The sequence below is a fragment of the Geospiza fortis genome, unplaced genomic scaffold (assembly GCF_000277835.1).
Source record: "Geospiza fortis unplaced genomic scaffold, GeoFor_1.0 scaffold317, whole genome shotgun sequence".
Lineage (NCBI taxonomy): Eukaryota > Metazoa > Chordata > Aves > Passeriformes > Thraupidae > Geospiza > Geospiza fortis.
This window is the reverse complement of record NW_005054398.1, coordinates 2,802,073-2,823,734: the sequence shown is the minus strand read 5'-3', so window position 1 is coordinate 2,823,734 and position 21,662 is coordinate 2,802,073. Positions and strand designations below refer to the sequence as shown.

Genomic DNA, 21,662 nt, shown 5'->3' with positions numbered 1-21,662 from the left:
GAATGGGCTGGGAAGGTCAAGGAACCAATGAACCCTCCAAGGAGGAGATGGATGCAGCACAAAAAGGACCTTCCCAATGGAATCATTCATGGGGATGACAAGGAACAGGGGCACCAGTTCACACATGGAGGAGGAGAAGGGAAAGTCCTCTTTGGAAGGACTTCAGGGTCGATTTTAGAGATTTAAAACATTATTTCAGCAACAAAGATCTACTACAACTAAAAATAGCAAATAACTACTTTGACAACAAACCTTTTGGGAAAAAATTACCTAGGACATTCAGATCTCAACACCTCTAATATTTTAACTGTATTCCCTAAGAAAAAGAAATTCCTAAGAGGCACCAAATGTTTGATTTTGACCTGAGGTATTCATATAAAACTGTGTACTGAATAAATAATATTTCTCCCATAAATCTATTTAACTGGTTCCAGAAAGGTAATAAAGACTTTCAAACTTTTTCTTTTACCTACTGCACTGTTCTCCTAAATCTGAACTTTGGTTCATGGTGTCCCCATGGAAGGATTCAGCTCAGATCAGGATTAAGCAGCTGTGATTTTGCAGTCACAGTCAAATCCCACTGATTTCATTATGCTCATCCTATTTAAAAATAACAGCAGCACTTGGCTGCAGTGCAATAATAAGCATGAAATAACAAAATTAGTAAGTTCACACTACACACCACCCTTCAAAATGTTGCTTTCTCTATTTTTTGTCCATGTTTTTGCTTGTATCCAAGTGTTATCCTTGTTCAAATGTTTAAAACAAACATTTCCAACAGAAGGGATCACCTGGTTATTGCTGTTCCCTGAGTGAGACCACACTCAAACAAAGCCAGGTTACCTGGCCCAAGTAATTTCTCTCAGCCAAAATGCTGGAGTTGGTCTCAGCAGATCAGTAATAATGGAATTAACTTCTTCCCTTGGGAAAACTCATTTAAAGAAATCTCTGGGATTCCCTCCACACACTGATGCTTTTGTGCAAAGCTGGAACAGAGACTGGACAGATGTGGAAAGAAGAGGGTGAAAAGTCATTTCTACTTTATAGAATGAACAGAAATGTCCTGAATCTCCTGGATTTCCCAAGACAGCCACCATCTCCTGTATTCCTCTGGTGCAAGTCACAGATCCACATCTGCTTAACAGAAAACACCCTCCAATTTAGGATTTTGTAGGCTTAAATATTCTCCATGAGCTAATTTAAACTGCAGAACTTTGTGGACTCAAATCTTGGAAATTTGAGAGATGTGTGGAATTTGGAATGTGTGATTTTGGAAATGTGTCAGAAAGACAGACAGGACAGTGTTGGAATGAACACCTTGAGGGAAGCACAGCTGGACACAGAGCCACTGAGCAGGGCATCCTTTGGGAATTGGTGTAACCTGAGTGTAATTCCTTTGGGAATTACACCTGCAGGAACCACAGGAACCAAGGCATCCTTTGGGAATTACACCTGCAGGAACCACACAGCAAAGGGCCCAGGAGCTGACCCCACACAAGCATTTCCCTGCATCACCCCAAGGGAGAGTTCTGAGGGCAAGAACTCCACTCAACACTTGGAATAAATTTTTTCCCTCACACACTTAAAACCCCAAATTCAACTCTCACCCTGTTGAACAGACCCTCCCCTACCAATATCCCTCATTTTCCTCATAAATGAAATGGAGATTCTTCCTTATTTATTCCTCTATGCTGACATGTTTAGCTCAGAGCAGGCAAAATGCCTTATTTTAAATTCTTAATTGCCTTAGATAAATTTACATCACCACTGGGAGTGAGAGCTGTTATTTACTCTTCACTCAATGCACAAATTGAGTGCAAAAAATTCCCCAAAAATCCAGAACAAGCAAGTGTCTAACTGGCACTCAGTGATTCTGATTTTTAGGCATTCATTTGGTTCTGTTTCACATCGTGAACGGGCACTGCTGGGTGCTCAATAAACTGGGATATATAAAAACAGTGATAAACACATTCTGACTGAGAGCCTGTGTTTTAAAGGAAGTCATAAAACCCCTCCTGATAACAAGCCCTCCTCCCATTCCCCTTTCAGCATGAAATGCTTTGGTGTAGAGGAAACAATTGGATTTTTTCCTGTCTCATAAAACAGCCCTTAAAGAGGCGGGACAGCCCCGCTGACGCATTCCAGGAAAGGCAGCAGGAACCCCCCGGCTCCAGCCCCAGCCCAGAGCTCCAGGGCAGGATGGAAAGGGGAAAAAGCCCTGCAGGGAGTTCAGTCATGAGACTCAGGTTATTAAAAAAAGGGAAATAAGCCAAACACACCTCACCTGTCCCCAGGGAGTGCAAAACGGCTTTGAAACACGTTTTGTCATTGGAAAGAAATTCAAACCATAATATATGTTGTAAAATGATGGGTATGACCTTCAAATTCAGTAGTGAAGATTCAATTATTTAAAGAACTAAATATTTTTTAACAGCTACTCCTTAAGAAAAAGAATCAAAAACCCCATACAAAATCCACATACAGAACCTGAGGCAGAAAAACTGCCTGGAAGTGTCCCCAAAAAACCCTGGCCAGAGCTTCCTCTTACAGTGAATATTCATCAATTGAACTCCTCTGAAGAATTAAAAAAAATGTCTTGAGATCAGCAGAGCCTGCAAGAGTGTTCTGCAATCTGACTTTAATAATGGCAGCAGAGCTGTGACTTTATTCTCAAATAACTGAGCTCTGTTCAAGCACAGCCCTCGAGGAGCAGTGACAGACAAAACCCCATGTTCTGTGCAAAGGATTCAGCTCTGCACAGCCACTGGCACACCTGAAGAGCTCAAGATGCTTCTGAAGTTCCCCTGGGTCCTACCAAAAACTCCTCTGGTGCCCTTGGGCACATCCCATCCCATCCCATCCCATCCCATCCCATCCCTTCCCTTCCCTTCCGTTCCCTTCCCACAGGGATGTTCAGCTGGCACTCCTAAGGGAAGGGGTCACACAGTGCTGGGAGCTCTGGGGATGCCCCAAAAATCCCCAATAATCCCAAAAATGCCCCCTAAGCCTGCAGGCAGACAGTGCAGGAATTGCTGCTGTGCTGGCAGAGCAGGATCAGGACACCCCTGGCAGTGCCAAGGCCAGGCTGGATGGGTTTGGAGCACCCTGGGATGCTGGAAGGTCTCCCTGCCATGGGATGGGCTTTAAGGTCCCTCCAGCCCAAACCACCCCGAGATTCCATGACCATGCCACAACTATTTCAGGATGTATTTTCCAAGGAACACCACAGTAAGAGCCTGAAGTGAAAGAAAGGAACCCAGCAAACACAAATCCTGCTGCTGCTCCCACATCACTGATAAGCCTGACTTTCATCTGCACTGCCATGCTCCTCCAAGTGCCTCTGGACAGTCCCTGTCCCTGTGTGGGACACTGCAGGGGCACAGGGGCTGTAGCTCAGTGTCACCCTACATTGTGGCACTCACATTCTCTGAACATGATCCCTTCACCCAGGGTTTTTCTGCTGAAAGGCAGAGAGAGGCCTCAGAGAAAAGGAAAACAATTCTTATCTCATTTGCTTCTCCTGTGCTGTGCTCATGTGCAATGTGTTTGGGGATTGTTTACCCACAGGTGATTGTTCTATTGGGTTCTGCTGTGAGTTGTTTTCACTCTTTGGCCAATCAGGGCCAAGCTGTGTCAGACTCTGGAGAGAGTCAGGAAGTTTTCATTATTATCTTTTTAGCATTCAGTAAGTATCCTTTCTGTATTCTTTAGTCTAGTATAGTATTCTTTAATATTATATAGTATAATAATTCTTTAATATAATGTAGAATCATAAAGTAACAAATTCACCTTCTGACTGTTGGAACCCAGGAAATTCCTCTGGCTGCCCTGGAGGACTCGAGTCCCTGCCCAGGGGGCTCACAGACCTTGGCACAGAGCCCAAGACCCCTGTGCCTTTGATTTAGCCCTTAGAAAAAACAATTACCAACCTTAGATGAAGAATTACGAGCCACAGAAGTTTAAGGAGAATGATAGTGAATTTATCACAGGGTGAAAAATAGATTTTTGAAGTTTTTAGAATGGGGGTTCAGGGGGCAAGATGGAGGAATCGGGGGGTGTCCAGCCTTTCTCCTTCTTCTTCTTGGCCTCCATCTTCTGCTGTGATGTTGGCACTTTTGGATTGGTCTAGAGTAGAAGCTCACTGTCTAACATGGGTGATAGGTATTGGGAAGTTATGGTAAATATTGTACACGTAGTTTTTAGTATAAAAAGATAACACCATGCTGAGGGTGGTCAGTGTGCCTCTGTCTGACCCACTGAATGGACCTTGGCAGGCCAGAGAAAGAATTTTATAGATAAGAAACAATAAACAACCTTGAGAATGAGAACTGAAGAGCTCTGACTCCTTCTTTTGTGTCAGAAAAGAGACTTTGTGACACATCTCATGGTCACTGTGAGCAGCAGAATCCCAAGATCTGAGAACACGGAGTCAGGTGCATCACTGCTCTCTGCCACAGGGTTCACTGTGCAGTTACAACACCACCAGTGGCTGCTTCTCTCCAAAAACCACCTTGCAAGTGGGACATCTTCCCCTTCTGTTTGGGAGCTGCTGCCACTTGGAACAACTTGGCAGCACCAGCTCTGCCAAACTGGAGCTGCAGCAGATGAGGCTGAACAAGCTGCTTGCTGTCAAAACTGTCCTTGTTTCTCCAAGCTCTTTAAAAAACTTACTTAAACTAATTATTAATGGCTTATTAAACTACTTGTTTCTTACATGTATCTACCATGCTCCGTTTTCCTTCCATTTAGGTTTATATCTACACAATTAATATTTTTTAAGAGAGAGAAGACCCCCTCAAACCCCCCTTTCCTCTTTTAGTCTATAACCACCTACAGAGCAGCACTGTTAGGTGTGGTACTGGATATTTTATTAATTTTCATTGGATTTCTCTGCTAAAGGCCACAGCTCCTTGCTGCCCACCTCACACCCAGCCATTTTTATAGAACTAGAGGAGTATCAAGATATTTGGGAATCTTATAAACTCTTAATTAAGACTTCTTCTCTTTCATTTTAAACCTGTATTGTTCACTTGCTTCCTCATATTCCTAATTCTAACAGAAAAAGGGAACCCTGTGAGTATGTTCAGAATACAGCTGCTTTTCTCAGCACAGGGGCTGGGGAATTTGGGGTGCACTTCCCAGCACACAAGGATTGAAGGTTGTTCCCCAGAAGTACATGATGGGTTTACAGCAAGAGATGCAACATTTAAATGTGCATCTGCTGTGGTCACTGACCACTGTTAAAAATACCCAAGAAAAAAGTTTTGAAAGCAGTTTATAAATATAGATTGGTGCTGAAGAAGGGGCAAGGTGGAATGTCCATCCTCATTCAGCTGTGACTGGATCCAGGCATGACTTTTCTCCCTCTTTCTTTTCCTTCAACACCTCCAGTGCTGATGTGTGACCAGGAAAACCACACAGAATCCACGTGTCCTTTAAGGACTCTGGATGCACAATTATGAGGTTCTTTTTGGGGAGAAGAGAGGGGAAACAACCAGGAAAAAGAATCCTCCACTCCAGGCTGTTCTATCCCAGTGACAACAGTGACATTTTACAGCTGGCTTCAATACTGAACACACATTATTAAAAATTACATTTCTTTGTTGGATTTATGGCATTTCCTTAGGGAATAAACCCCATGAGCCCATGCAGGTTATCCTGCCAATAAGGACCAGGGGCTTCTCCCAGCTCCAGATCTTCATCAGCATGAGTCCTGTTACCCACTCAGCCAGTGAAAACCAATCCTGTCCCTTCTCCCCAAATGGCATTCTGCTGTCTCTGCTATTCCTGTGTAATTTAGCAACTCTGAAATATAAGCAACCAATTAAGACCAAGCCCATGTGTTTGTTCTCCCCGCTGGTGTGAGACTGACAAAATCTGATCTTTCCCTTTCCAACACCAGCCTGGGATCAATTACAAATTAAGGGTGTTTGTGTCAATCTTCAGAGCCCTGGATGTGAGGAATAAAGGCAGAGGAAATGCCTTTGGTAGTCATGATGGATATCAAGCTACAGCTAATCCTGCCCTTCCACTCATCCAGGGATGGAAAAAGCAAAGCCACTAAAAACAACAGCCCTCGTGATCCACTCCTGATTATTTGTATTTTCCTCTCCAAGCAGCAGCCAGAGGCAGAACCAGGCAGAGGAGCCATCAGCACTGCTTTGTTCCCAGGACAAAGCACTCCTGACATGACATCACCCAGCCAAGCTGCCAGGAATATGTAAAATATGATGATAAACATAACTGGAATGGGTAGATTTCAGTGCTGTTGAGGGAGGTGTATTTGGTGTTAATAATCAGCCTTTCTGGTGGCCAAGAGATTTTTATGGGACTGAGAAACTCTCTCAGGAATTCAGGATTAGCCAGAAGTGATAAAATGGACTCAGAGCTTTCCATACACATCCTACCTCAGTGCACTTCTGCAGTGGGACAATAAATATGGGATAATACAGGTGGAGGACAGCAAACTGGTATTAATGTGTGTTGTGTATTTCTCATAAAACACTGAAGGGTTTTGCTCCTCCAGGCCCTTGCTCTGCCTCCACTGAACATTCCTTACCTATCACTCCTTTTCCAACATGACATGGCATTTCTTCAAGTTCCTTCTAGCCACCAAATCCCCTGGTGAAAACCAAAATTCAAGGTGCCAGTGTTTCCAAGCACCAGCAGCATCCCCACAACCCTTTATTTGTGGGCTCAGACTGAAGTCAGGGCACCCAACCCTGTAAGAATTCCATCAGGAGGTGAATTCCCACTTCTGTGCCAAGCCAACTGTAAATACAGCCATAAAACAAGAAATGAAAACTAATAAGCACAATATAAATGCTGTTCTGCCTCCCTGCAATTCACAGCACGCTGGCAAACATTAATCTATTCCTAATTTAATCTAAATTAGAGCAATTTATTCCAAGCCTGTGCCAGCTTTAAACATGAATAGGCTACTGAGGACTGCTTAGCTCTCGTTTCATCAAGTTAAACGTTCAAGAAGTTTGGGATCTAGGGTGGCTTAATCAGTTCTGCTTCTCAATAAGACTATATATTAGCAAGGCCCATAAAAAAGGAATAAATAAAGATCATTTATTAAACAGGAATTGAGTCGAGAAATGGAACTGACTGAATTCAAACAGCTCCCAGGCCATTTTGAACAGACATGCAGCCATGAGAAACACAAATGCTGCCTTTCCCTGAGGAATAATAGCTAAGTAATGTAAATTAAAATCAAAATTAAACCCCAAACCCCCACTCTTTCAGCACTAAAGAGGAGCACACACTGCTGTGTTTACAGAAAATTAGCACTGGAGTGTACACAACCAGTACAAAACATTCTCTGAGTTTGGCTTTGGCTGTGAGTGTTTGAAGTCAGTTTGTGATTTCAGATGCTGTTTATGTTCCTGAAGCACAGCTCTCCAAATGAGGCTCCCAAGCTGTTCCTGCAGCATCCATCTGATGCTGAGTGCATGCTGCAGGGCCAGGATGCAGGCAGGGACTTCAGGAATGCTCTCAGCTCTGGGGAGCCCCAGCACTGCCACGAGTTCTTAAATGTTCCCTATGTGCAGCTTGGGATTTGACATTTGCTGCTTTTAAAGCTTTCTGGGACAAACTTTAATCCTGTGGGTGGAAAGCCTCAGGGATATGTGGAGATCAAATAGACAGAAGCAGGGAGGAAGCTCCCCTGCTACTCCTGGCTCTGATGATGCTCATCCCACTGGATTTTCCATTCTCTGACTTTCAGATCTTCCCACTCCACCAGAGCAGAGGTTCTTCCCCACGTCCCCAGTGCACAGAGGCAGGTGCCCTCAGCACAGAGCTGCTCTCCCAGAACCATGGGCTCTTTGTGCTGCCTGAACATCCTGTTCCACCCCAGGTCCATCACCATCTCCCACTCCCCCAAAATCCACACTTCATTCCTTTCAGTACTTTTTCCTCTTGGCAGAAAATGTGAATTTTGGTCTGCAAGGCTTTGCAGCCTCCCTGCTCAATTTTTATCTATTTCTTCCTGGTGGATGCTGAGACTCCTGAAAGCCACTCCTGGAAACCACAGGGACCTCTTGCCATTAAGACATGCAAAATTGGACAAGGCAGAAAGAACATGAGGATGTTTCTGTGTGAGAGAGGAAACAGGAGACCCTGCAGAGGAACACCCAGAGTCCTCCTTTATTGCTCTTTGAATAAGAACAATATATTTTTATCTTGCTCTGGCGTTTCATTCACAACACCCTGCAGATTTTTCAAGAATTCCATGGACTGAGAATGCTTTCATTCACAATATGTAACTAAAAAATACTCTAAAGCATCACCTCTGTGAGACAGAGAGCCTGAGAAGGTACATCTGAGATCTGTAAAAACATCCAAAATAGGTCCTGAGGTGACAGGAGAGGAGTCTGCCTCAGGGCTTCAACCAGGCAAGGCCTATTTATGGGATTTTTTACACATGGCAAATACCCAAATGTGGAACTGAGTTTTTCAAAGCAGAGCACAGTTGGCCTCTCAGTGCCAACTTTTGCATTTCTTTCAGTAGGAGCCAAAACTTGTCAACAAGAACTTCTATTTGCCTCCTAAAACAGCATAATGAAGCTTGTAGTTATGGAAAACACAGAGTATTTCATCTATCCTGACTGAAATAAGGCTTTTAACATTGCCTTTAAAATCCAGCTGTAGCTGGGAATCTTTTCAGTCAGGTCAGGGGAGCTGGAATGGCCTCTGTGTGAGGAATGGGAATCTCCAAGTCAGCCTGACGTGACTTCAAACAGTCCAGTACCATCTGCAGTGCAGAAATGACAGATTTCCAGCACAATCTTAACTAAAATGTGCTGGCTTTGGGAAACTTGGATCAGATTCCTGATGTTCTCCACCTCTGTGGGGCTCAGAGAAGCCCCCAGCACACCCAGCTCCCTTCAGTGCTCCAAGCCTGCACACAGCTCACGGGCCAAACCCTGGCAGAGAGGTGCCAACACTAAAAGGAATTGTTTATGCAGCACCAGGCCTGGACAGAACTCAATTGCTTCAATAAAGCACTGATTTAGGGCAATAAATGATGCCTTTAAAACTCCCTCCAAGTTAGGATCCCCAGAATGTGACTGAGCAGAGGCACTGGGATCGTGCAGTGCTGTCAGACTTTACTCAAACATCCTTTGTGATGTCAGGCCGCCATCAACACCTGCACTGGTGCTTCTCCAAGGAGATCACCCATCCCATGGAATTGTCAGATCTGGCCATTGCATGCAGAGCACCAACACCAAGAGGGTCCATCCCCACCCCTGCCTCACAATGTGCCAGGACCACAGAACAGGTCTGGGGGCTCCCCTGAAGCCCAGTTGGAGCAGGGCCACCTTCAACCTTGTCCAGGTGTGCCCTGAGTACCTGCCAAGAGCAGAGATTCCCTGGGCAGCTGTTGGACTGCAGCTCCTCCCTGTGAAGCTGCTTTGTCTGATCAGAAACTCCTTTGCTTGCAGCTTTTCCCTGTCCCCACCACCTGCCCTGTGTCCCCATCCCTGCCTGAGCAGCAACAGGGGCTCCAGGATGAATCAAACTCAGCACATCCAGTACCTCCCATCTCCCAGTTTCCATGGTTCTCCACACATCCCATCATCCACTCTGGATTGCCCCAGTTTAGCTTCAGGGATACTCCTGGAGACTGTCGGGACCCAGGACATCCCTCTGGCTGCCCTGAGTGATCCCAGACCCTGGCAGGGGGCTCAGAGACCTTGGCACAGAGTCAAAACCACCTGTGCTTTGGATTTTAGTCCATGGAAACAATTACCAACTTTGTGTGAGGAGTTACAAGCCACAAGAGTTTGAGTAGCATGATAGTGAATTTGTCACAGGGTGACAAAGTAGAATTTTGAGGTTTTAGAATGGGGGTTCAAGAAGCAAGATGGAGGAATCTGGGTGTGTCCTCTCCTTCTTCTTTTTCTTCTTCTTGTCCTCCATCTTCTGCTGGGATGGTGACACTTTTGGATTGGTTTAGAGTAGAGACAGACTGTCTGACATAGGTGATAGGTATTGGAAAATTATTGTAAATAAAGTACAGGTAGTTCTTAGTATAACAAGTTAACACCACCCCAAGGGCAGGGACTGTGCCACAACCCAACCTGCTGGGCAGATCTCAGCAGGTCAGAGAAAGAATGTAACAGGTAAGAGAAAATAAACAACCTTGAGAAGCAGAACCAACAAATCTCGACTTCTTCTTCGGTCGTGGGGCTGGAAAAAAAGACTTTCTGATATCTTGGGGGTCATCTCAACCACAGACACCCAGCAGGAGACAGCACCAAAGGCCTGGTTAAAGGCAAAGCAAACCAAATCTGCTTCTCTCCTCTCAAGCACAGGCCCAGCCATTTCCCCTCAGCAGGCCATGGGAACAGCTGGGCACAGCTGGCCTTTGGCAGATCCATGCTGATGGTCCCAACCATCACCCCCCTCATGCACCCACACCACGGCCACCAGGGGGATTTGCTCCACAGCCTTCCCTGAAAAGGTTCCAGCTCCAGCTGAGCTTTGTCTTTCCTACATCCCTGCACTTCCAGGCAATTTTCTGCTTTGATTCCAGATTCCCTGGGCTTTTACTTTGTGTTGGAGCCCAGCTGGCAGCTCCTTCTTTATCCCTCCTGCTCTCCTGGACACACACCCCCAACCCCTGCCCTGTGAGCAGACCATTGCTGTGCTTTGGTCCTTCAGGATCAAATGGTTTGCCTCTTGTTAACACAGTCTCCTATGGAAACCTACCAAAAATATCCCAAACAAGCTAAAACCTCCTGTCTGGAAGCTGAAGGCTGGAATTCTCAGCTCCACTTACCAGCCAGACCCAGGCAATGAATTCCAGCTTACTCTGGAAACTCCAAGTGTCACACACAGAGCACACCCAGCACCCCCACATGGCTCAAACCCCTCAGGAGCACCAGGGCTGGGTTAAAAGCTCCATCTCCTCCCTGCCCTGCAGGACCCAGTCTCCAGCAGACACACACTGCCCTCCTCCCATCCCCTGACCCCTGTGCCAGTGCTCCTGGCTGCCTCATCACCCTGTCCAAAGTGAGCAAATGCTGAAATCAGCCTTTGAGGGTGACCCAGTTCCCTGCCCCTCCTCCCTGAGGAACCTGCACCGTCCCATGGAGCCATCCCCAGATGTCTCTGTGATCCCAAAGCCTCACAGCCCTACAACTACACACAGATTTCTAATTCCTCCTCCTTGCTTCCCATGCTGGGAATAATTCATCACATGCAGGATACCCTTGCTTGGACACAGACCTTTTTTCATGAAAAAACTGATTTTATAGAAACAGTTCCATTACAAACAATCCTAACATGGTTCCTACAGCAGGGTATTCAACTCATTCACTCTGAGATCTCACTCCTGTACAAGTCACAACCCAGTAAAAAACCCCAATTTTGCAGTATAAAAGTACAAGAGCCCCACAAAACACCCCCCTTCAGTTATGAAGGTGACACAGTGCATCTGAAAGGATGGTTTGAAATTGTTCTCCCATAGCACAGCATATTTGTTTACAGTCCAAACCATGCTTTCCACAGTGTTCAGGCATCACTCCTGTTTTTCCCCGGTGCCTGAGTACTCGTCAATGCCTTTCACACAGGGTGACAGGGAACCATCTGCCTCCCTCCTCCTACTTGTTGCCACCTGTTCTTTTCCCAGTCCCCACATGGCAGCGTGAGCAGGGCCAGATTCCCTGGACAAGGCTGGGTTACAGCACCAAAGAAACCCCAAATGCCTCTGTTACCCCGAGGGTCTCACCCCACACGCACAAAAATGCTGTAAAAGTGATGACAAGGAATGGCTCTGCTATAATTCAGTATCTGCTCCATAAGTGGGACATTCAGGGGCTCAGCAATGAGGATTGGAAGTAAAGCTAGCTGGGTTTGTGTAAAAATGGGGGAGGAGAGATTTGAGGTTGCTGAGAAAGGCATTCCCAAGGCACGATGGAGATTCTGGGACAGGAGGCAGGAATCCTCCATGGGGACATCTGCAGGACACCAAACCCCTCATCGGCAGGACATCAAACCCCTCATCTGCAGGACACCAAGCCCCTCATCTGCAGGACACCAAACCACTCATCGGCAGGACATCAAACCCCTCATCTGCAGGACACCAAACCACTCATCTCTTCATCAAGGAGGCAAAGAGAGAAGCACTGAGAATGAGAAGTTCAAATGCAAAGCAATGAGGTCATTGAGGAACTTCCTTCTTTTAGGGAGTTCCCAAATTCTTCCTGAAAGGCAGAGCAGGCAGCAGAGCCACTCCAGGGAAATTCTGAAAGGCAATGAGTGTCCAGGGCCAGTATCTGAGAAACAGGGACACAGCTTCAAATCCCAAAGTGGTTGGAAAGCACACGAGAGGTTTTTCAAGCTCCTTGCAGAATTCTACATCTGATGTTCAGTACAGGGATAAAGAGGATTTAACTCAGACCATTGACCCAAATCTTCCTCTCTTTTCTATCCTTCCAACCTTCTCAACTACAAACACTTGTCCTAAAAGTCTCTGCTCTCAACATCCTAGTTCTTTCATACATTCCTGAAAAAGCAAGGGCTGTGGATTCTGTATGGCCAATGCCTTTCCAGGTGCAAACTTTTCTAAATGTATTAACACAATTACCAAAGTTTAGAGGAAAGCCACTCAAGAAGCCTTTCAATTCTGTGCTTTAACATTTTCCACTTTCCTGTGTACTGAAAGCCACCCAGAACTCACCCCAAACCCAAAAACCCCAGCCTAAAATGTTATATGGATGATTACATCAAGCTCATGGCAGGAGATGAGAGTCACAGACAGACTTTACACAGGTTCCTGTGGGGCTGTGCCCAGGCTGTGCAGAAGGTGAACCACCAAATTCCTGCTCTCTCCAAGTCAGAAGTCTGTCCAAACACAGACACACAGACATCTCCCTTTGTAGCAGATGAATGTTTTCCCCTCCCTGCATTTCAAACTTCCACTGCCTTCCAGGAGCACAGAGCACAGATGTGGGACTTCACTTGGATGAGAGAACTCACGTGGCCTCCCTGAGAAACTCCCCAGGGCTTCCACTTGCTCATTTGCATTTAGTTCATTCAAGATCAATTTGATAAGCAAAAGGGCTAATGAGAAATGGTTTGTAAATAGCCAGATGTTTGCCAATTCCAGCAGGAAGGAGAAAACAGATCAGCACGGGAAGGGAAGCACTGCTAACTGGGAAGAACTTTGATGAACACTTAATCAACATTTTGTTCACTGAAGTTACTTTTCAAATTGGTAAAGTTGGCATTTCTCATCAGCAGCTATGAAACAAACAAAAAAGTTTTCTGAATTAATGATTGAAATGTTCAGAATAGTTTTTGCTCAAATTAGGGGTTTGAATTTTCATACCAAGCCAGCTGCCACTACTGCATGTGATACCTTTTCCCTCTTTCCCAGAATAGTTTCCTTCTCCACTGCTCATGGATTGAGAGAAGGTATTTTAAACCCAATATCTGTATTTCCTCCACCTGTGAATTGTCAGATTTCACAGATCACACCCATTCCTCATGGCATCACAGCCCCCTGCACAGCACAGGTGCACTCAGATGTTCCATGGGGTGTCCCACTGCTGGAGAACAGCATCTCATAGCCCCAGAGTTCCAGGGACACGGCCTTGGGTGTGTCTCTACACCCCCAGTGAGACTCCACCACTGCAGCCCAAATCCTCTGGCAGCATGCAAAAGAGAAAGGACATCATGAGCAAAGTCCTTGAGGACAGCAGGATGAGGTGCTGGAGCAGAGCAGGAAGGAGAAACCACTGGACAAACAGCAGGGGAGGGAAAGGAAGAGCAGTGAGACCACAGGAACTCCAATAACAACAGTGAGAGTCATTTAGAAACCACTGCTGGGAGCTGGGTGCAAGCACAGGCTTGGGCAGGGCTCCCAAAGCCAAGGCCATTCATTATTCAGTGTTTGAAACATGGAAAATATGGAATAATGCTTCTGTTGGAAGGGGCTGCAAACCACTCAGGTGATTAATGCACAGAGCAGAAATTAAATTCCTTTTCATCATTTTTCTGGCAATCTGATGACAGCAGGGCAGTGCTGGATGCAGACTCCTGACACTGCTCTGTGGCATTAAAGCTCCTGACCCCAGGAGAGGGCACCCTGCATTCCCCAAATCCTTGTGGGAAGTACCTGTGGCTCTTCAGCCAGCAGTAAAACACACCCAGATCCAAAGAGGAATTCAGAGGGAGTAGCAAGTGCACAGCTATCCAACAAAACAACTGGAAATTAAACAGGAAATCTCTCTTCATGGCTCATTCCAAGTTTACTCTCTGCACACTGGACACCAAAGCCAGGACAGCAGAGCCACACCTGTTCAAGGTGTGAAGTTCCATCAAACCTCCAGCCATGGCTAAGACTGTTTCTCCTAAATCCTCTCCATCCAAATAAGAAAGAAATTAGCATTTAAAACAACCCCCCTCCAAAAAGACAACACAAAGCCCTCCTCAGTACACTTTTAGTATTTTCCTGTCTGACTTGGCACCCCTCATCCTCTGGGGTTTTCTTCCTTGGGCTCTTAGAAATTATTTTTCAGAACTCTGTGACCTGAAAGAGCAAAACAACCTGATGCCTTAGTGATGATATTTGCAGCACCTCTCTTTTGGGGTTTTTAATCATAACACCAATTGTTCTGCTTTGCCACCCCAGCCATGCAATTCAGGGAGCACTGGCAGGAGTTCCACTGATTGGAGCACAGGGACAAATATTTACCTTGAACTGCAGCTGTAAACCACCAGATGTGCAGCTGCAGGTTGCAGGAATGACAAAGCTCACTGTTTTTTACACTAATAGCAGAAAAAAAGCTTCTGACACTGGAATCCCTTTGATATAAAATATTTGGGGTGATTTGGGGTGTGCTCCATAAGTGCTTCTCTTCCAGGTTTGTGATTTTAGTGACTGTTTTCATTTTGACTACTCTGCTATTGCTTGTAAACCTCAGCATGCCACATTTCTGACCATGTTTGATTATTGCACCAAATATTATTCAAACTACAGGATGCATCCTGTAGAATTCCTTCAGTTCTCCTCACTAAGTGTACAGGAAACAACACTGGATCACCCACATGATTTTTAAAAAAATCACCCTGCTCTATTGGCTGAGCTATTGACTGAACCCACCATGTGGAAAGGTCCCTTGGAATGGTCCCTCCCCACTTTTGGCTCTCTGCTGTCACAGTGTATCTTACCAAGGTCAAGTATTATCAGCTGGGCTCCAGCCTGTGCATTTCCAACATCGTTTTCTGCAATGCACTGATAGAATCCTTCATCAGACTTCACCAGCCCCAAAACTTGCAGGTTATGTTCTTTCTGAGGAGCAAAGGGAGAAAACAACACTTAGAAATGGGCTGCAATTGCCAAAACAATGGTATCAGCAGGGCACCTTACCGTGCCAGGAGAAACTTCTGACAGCAACTGGGAAAAGTGTGATTGGAGCTCCCAGATCTCACCTCCCCTGCCCTGAATCCTCATGTTCTAGTGGCTACAAAAAGCAGCAGAAGCTCTCATTAATGGCTATAATTTTCTAGCATCACACAGCACTGGCAAATCCTAATGTTTCCCCAGCTGTTCTGGTGGTATTTTGGACCCTGATTGAACCTCACAGCCCTACAAGTCAGGTACACCCCATTACACAGCCATTCATTTCTCAAATGCCTCAATAAAGCCTTTCACTGCACCTAAAATCTCCCTGTAGAAGCACCCCTGTGCCAAACTCAACATCCACAGCTCAGTTACATTTCTATTTCAGTTCCTGCTAGAAATTGGAATTTTCATGGGGCACAGACTGCAGCACACACAGTCAGTGGTCATAGTGAGCTCATCCTTTGACAGGGCATTTTGCCACCCTGTGTGCCCAAGTCTCCTGGAATTCCAAGCTATAAAGACATCAACTCTTACAACATAAGCAATGTACATGAAAGGGATTCAAGAAACCATTTCTCTTCCAGGTCCCAAACTGTGAGAATCCATAAAATCAGAGGGTTTTGGGAAAGCTGCAAGAGGCAGGCCTCAGAGACAGCAGAACTGTGATTAGAGATAAGCAGTAGCCATAAGATTCGTCAGCAGAAAAATTATGTAAAAAGTAGAAAAGTAAGGACAACTAGAACAATGGTCTGTGTATTAACACTTGGCTAGAATAACTCCCTAAGCTACAGAAAAGTTTATCTAGTGAGATATTAGGGAGTTCTAAGCTTAATAATGGAGCTCTGTGCATTGTGTTTTAAGGCTTACAAGCAGGTATTGTACTCAAAATAAGCAAGCATTGTTTAACCAAAGGTACGTGTGCTTACAGTGGTTGGATGGAACTGCTGTCAATGTGCTTTTGCTTTGTGTGATTGGCCAAAAAAATTTTAGAGTGAGTTGTAACATTAAGTTCCTGCTCTGCTGCCTGGGATGTGAGCTGCTGGCATCTTCCATTGTCATAACCATGTAATGAGAGTGATGCTGGAAAATAAACAGCTCAAGGCACGTTCCCAGCAATCCCATCCTGTCTGTGATTTGTACAGAGATCCCAGCTGGTGATACCCAACATCAACAGGGCAAAGGCAGGTTCTAGAGAAGAACCCAATCTCCATGATTATGGAGAACTGACAGGCCAAAAACATGCCTGGGATGTGAGCTGATGGCACCTTCCCATTGTCATAACCATGTAATGAGACTGATGCTGGAAAACAAAACAGCTCAAGGCTTGTTCCTAGCAGTCCTGTCCTGTTTGTGATTTGTACATAACCCCCAGCTGGCAATACCCAACATCAGTAGGACAAAAGCAGGTTCTAGAGAAGAACCCAATCTCCATGACTATGGAGAACTGCCAGGCCAAACACATGCAAGATGGGCAGTGCACTCACCACGATTTTGAAGTAGTCGCTGGGGATCACCACGTCCCCGTTCTTGACCCACTTGACAGTCGGCGTCGGTTTCCCGGTCACCTCGCACTCAAACACGATGTCCATGGACTCGTGGGCGTAGATGTTGCCCGGGCGCTTCAGGAACGTGGGGGGAACTTCAGGGTGGAAGGAACAAAGATAAGGAGATGATGTTAGAGAGAGAAAGAGACCTGACAGTCCCACACACAGCCAGCTCGACACCAAGAGATGGACTGGGCACTTGGGCAGGAGTGGCAGCAAAGGCAGCAGGAAGGTGCAGCTCAGCTTTGACAGACACCCACACAAGCTGGGAGTTCTTCTAGAATCACTTTTGGGCCAGCCTGGTCCAGGGGAAGGTGTCACTGCCCACAGCAGAGGGCTGGGAATGACAGGATCTCTAAGGTCCCCTCCAACCCAAACCATCCTGGGATCCTGTGGGTTCTGGAGGTTGGGGTTGAAGGTATTTGAGATGGTAGCTCATGTTTGGACCCAGGTGTTGATTATTTCTTATCAGTGAAACAGCCTCACAACCATGAGTTCTGCAGCTTTTCATTAGCAAGGCACAAAATGGCCAACAATCTCTTGTTACAAGGTCTTTTAAGACTAAACTATCCAGTTCAGAAATGACACCTAGATTATTTTCTCTTTTAACCCAATAACTGATTGCTCAAAGCCTGCAATGTGGACTTTTCTGTCCAATTACAAAACATCACCTAAAACCATGGAGAAGAAGGAAGAAGGTAAAGAAGAATAACTTGCCTCTGCCTTAAAACTTCAATCTTGCTTCACATTTATTTCTATATTCTAAAATTCCAACCTCTAAGTTTTCCACCCTGTGATATTACACAGTTCTAACCAACTACACACCCATAATCCCAGTGCTATCAATCAATTTTTAAAGTCTTCTCCCCAGCCTCAGGTCAAATGCAGTGCTCTCTTGAGGGTCTGTGCCTTAAAGCAGAGAAAGTTTAAAATTCTCAGCATCCAGGGTTCCAAGAGCATCCAGCCAATTGGGAATGACCTCTTGAGACCACATGAAAGAAGAAATGGAACTGAGGTGTATAAACTGCAAGTTAAACCTCAGGGAGTTCAAGTCAATAGGAAAAAAAAAGGTACCATTATATCAAAAAGTACTTTTAAAAATGAATGGACACAAAACTGAGATGAAACTTTCCCAGGGCACCACAGCCTCATGTTCCAGTGAAGGAGCTGAGGTTACGAAACAAAAAGTGCTGCACTGAGGCCAGGAGTTTCTTCTGTGGCCTGTGGAAGCCAAGGAAACAGGATGTCCATGAGCAGCCAGGTGCCCCTGTACCACAGTGATGACATTTCATGGGCGTACAGGAGGGGAGCTGTGTATTTATAACACAGCAGAGCAGAAGCTGAACATAAATTTTAGGAAGAACAGAAGTTCTTCACTTACAACATGCACCAAAGGCGTTACTCTGGGTCTTGGCTGCCTTCTATATGTCCTCAAGTCCCCAGAGTGAGATTAATTCCATCAAACACATTTAAAGTCACACAAACTCTGAGATACAGATTTTTTGAGGACACCAGCCCCAAGTGATTGGTGCACAGACACAGTTTCTCCTACAGGAGCCTCCATCTGCATGCAGGGCCTCTGCAGCACCAAGCCCTGCAGGCCCTCACTCCTGGAGTATCCTCTTCAGAGAACACCCACCTGTTTATTTGTGTTTATTGTGCTCCCAGCACAGGGCAATTCTCTTAGTTGTGTTGGCAGCTCACATTGTTGGAGTTCCAGGAAAGCCCAAAGCAGCCTTTTGCCCTTTAATATTTAGCAAAGAAAGTCAATATGGAAGGGCCATGGGGTTTAGACAAACAATTTACACAGTTGGCCTCTCAATGGGGTTTATTTGGGGCTGTGGATAAGGAATCCTAGGTCATGTTTTACTTCTTCCTCTGAAATGATCCCAAAGGTTTGTAGATGGATTTAATACTTTTAAATTAAAACAGTTGGAGGTGAGCAGCTCCCCCACTCCCCCCCCTTATGTTTTGGATTATAAATGAATAAAGAGAACATTAATAAATGGAAATACTTTAGAGTAAGGAGGTGGTTTACCTCTCAGGTAAGGGCGCAAAGCTACACAAAGCTGTACATTCACTGCTCTAACTCTCACACAGGAGCAAAAAGCTGGATGGGGCTGAGCCCAGCTGCCTGTGCATTCAGACACCCCTGTCATACCAGCTTCCCAGAAATGTACCAAACGCACCATAAATTCCACCTTAAAAAGGTTCTGATATTTCTGTGCTTACTCTCTGATGGCTGCTACCACCCCACACAACACTGACATTTAAAAACTCTCTTCTGAATTTATTTGCCACCAAATTGCTGTAATTTATTCTCTATGAAAATTATTTTTATTCCTCCCTGGTATTTATCCTCAGCACTGTTATTTATTACAAGCTGTGCTACTGCTCCCTCCCTTCCCCTACCCAGCCTTATTTTGGGTGCCTCAACCAGTCACGTTTGCTCTGCTGTGACAATTCCTCCCAACGCCCTGGATGTGCTCCAGCCTGAATCCATCTCCAGAGCCTGTGGAGTTTCAATCATTTACATGGAATTTTCTCAGGTTTCTGTGGTTGAAATGACCCCCAAGGTATCAGAAAGTCTTTTTTCCCAGCCCCATGACCGAAGAAGAAGTCGAGATTCGTTGGTTCTGCTTCTCAAGGTTGTTTATTTTTTCTTACCTGTTACATTCTTTCTCTGATCTGCTGAAATCTGTCCAGCAGGTCAGGTTGTAGCACAGCCCCTGCCCTTGGGGTGATGTTACCTTTTTATACTAAGAACTACCTGTACTTTATTTACAATAATTTTCCAATACCTATCACCTATGTCAGACAGTCTGTCTCTATCCTAAACCAATCCAAAAGTGCCACCATCACAGCAGAAGATGGAGGCCAAGGAGAAGAAGGACAGGACACGCCCAGATTCCTCCATCTTGCTTCTTGAACCCCCATTCTAAAACCCCAAAATTCTACTTTTTCACCCTGTGACAAATTCACTGTCATGCTACTCAAACTCTTGTGGCTTGTAACTCCTCACACAAAGTTGGTAATTGTTTCCATGGGCTAAAATCCAAAGCACAGGTGGTTTTGACTCTGTGCCAAGGTCTCTGAGCCCCCTGCCAGGGTCTGGAATTACCCAGGGCAGCCAGAGGAATGTCCTGGGTCCCCACAGAATTTCAGCTGTGTCTCAGCAGTGCCTTGACAAATGGCATAAATACCACAGCAGCACTGCAGCAAATCCCTCACCCAGTCCATCACTCTGCCTCTGCCCTTCCCACATGCATCCCCTGCCAGCCTGGGCCAATCATTGCTGCTCGTGGTTAGCCCTTTTTAACTAATGCCTCATTTTGTTCACCCTGCTGATCAATTCTGATGTTCTCATTTCCCTTCCATCTCTGGCTCTACTCACACACACGATCGATTTCTGCGCTGCTTGCAGAGTTGAAAAAAGGGAATACAAGAATTGGAAAAGTTGTTTTTCCATGAATGTACAATGCTTCCAAAACATTCATTACAGGTGAGTTTGAATTCCTTAGCCACATGTTAATCTTGTCAGAGGAACACAAAGAGACACAAGCTGGTACCAGTGACTGCCAAAAGCACAAAAACTCGCGTGAAAAACTCAGCATGGAATGCCAGCCTGGGTTGGGCTGGACAGTTCCTTGAAGATCATTTCATCCCACCCCTGCCATGGGCAGGGACACCTTTCTCTGTCCCAGGCTGCTCCAAGCCCTGTCCAACCCGGCCTTGGGCACTGCCAGGGATGCAGGGGCAGCCAGAGCTGCTCTGGGCACCCTGTGCCAGGGCCTGCCCACCCTGCCAGGGAAGAACTGAATGCCCAAACTGTACCACAGGAAAGTTCTGACTCTGTGTTCTCCACTAATGTTTAACTTGTAATGAAGACATTTGGAAAGAACTCAAATATCTTTGGCAACTGATATTGCTCCAGTTTGGGACATCATCCAGCAAGAGGCATTAATTTTGAATTGTAAGAGGCAGAGTTTTCTTGACACAAAGGGGAAGTTGAAGTAGATACTCTCCTACCTACTCTCAATTACTTTTGATTTAGGAAATTAAGAATTTGAAACACCCTATTTTTTCAAAGTGATTTTGCTTTTCTGGCTCATGGAGCAAATGCCAAGCTGCTCACAAAGGGATAATGACATGAGGAGTGCTCACTTTATCAATTACTTCCCAGTTAACGAATTAATAAATGCTTTTCAAACACACTCTTCTGGTTTAACCATGTCAGTGTTTAGCATTAACACAATGCAAGTACAGATGTTTGTGGTAGAGAAGTTCAATTGATAACCAGTGAGCAAAGGAGCCAATTACCACAGCAAACCAGATTTGTAAGGGAAGATGCTGTGCTCTGTTGCCAAACACACAATTAAACTTCAAAGACAACTTGGCAGTTCAGCCCCCTCTTCGTGTCAGCACAGAACAACTCCTGAAAAGGCAAAATGCTTGAACAGAATTTCACACCCCCAGGGAGCCCTGCCACCCTTCTGGGGATTGAAGAAAATATTTTGATCACAACAATGATCAAAAGATTAAGAAAAAACCCAATCCAACCTACATCAGCAGTTGATTCAAACTTCTAAGCTACATCCCAATAAAGGTGAAATATTTGAAAAATAAGATGCTTTTTTAAGCCAACAGCTCTAAAGGATGGGAAGAGCTGAGGAACTGCACACATGCAGCCGGAATTGCATCGAAGGTGATGAGGAAACAGGAATGGATGCTGGACACGGATCCCATTCTGCAAG

The 21,662-nt window shown here is 45.4% G+C and overlaps 1 protein-coding gene across 1 annotated transcript in view; it reads right to left on the bottom strand.

The window, feature by feature from the left end:
• The window catches only part of NEO1 (neogenin 1), a 125,533-nt gene that overhangs the window by 52,531 nt on the left and 51,340 nt on the right, over positions 1-21,662 (bottom strand). Inside the window, exons 6-7 of the mRNA XM_031061014.1 lie at positions 16,849-17,003; positions 15,190-15,310 (exon numbers count right to left, since the gene is read on the bottom strand). Coding sequence (XP_030916874.1) covers positions 15,190-15,310; positions 16,849-17,003 — 276 coding nt within the window. The remainder of the gene's footprint in view (positions 1-15,189; positions 15,311-16,848; positions 17,004-21,662) is intronic.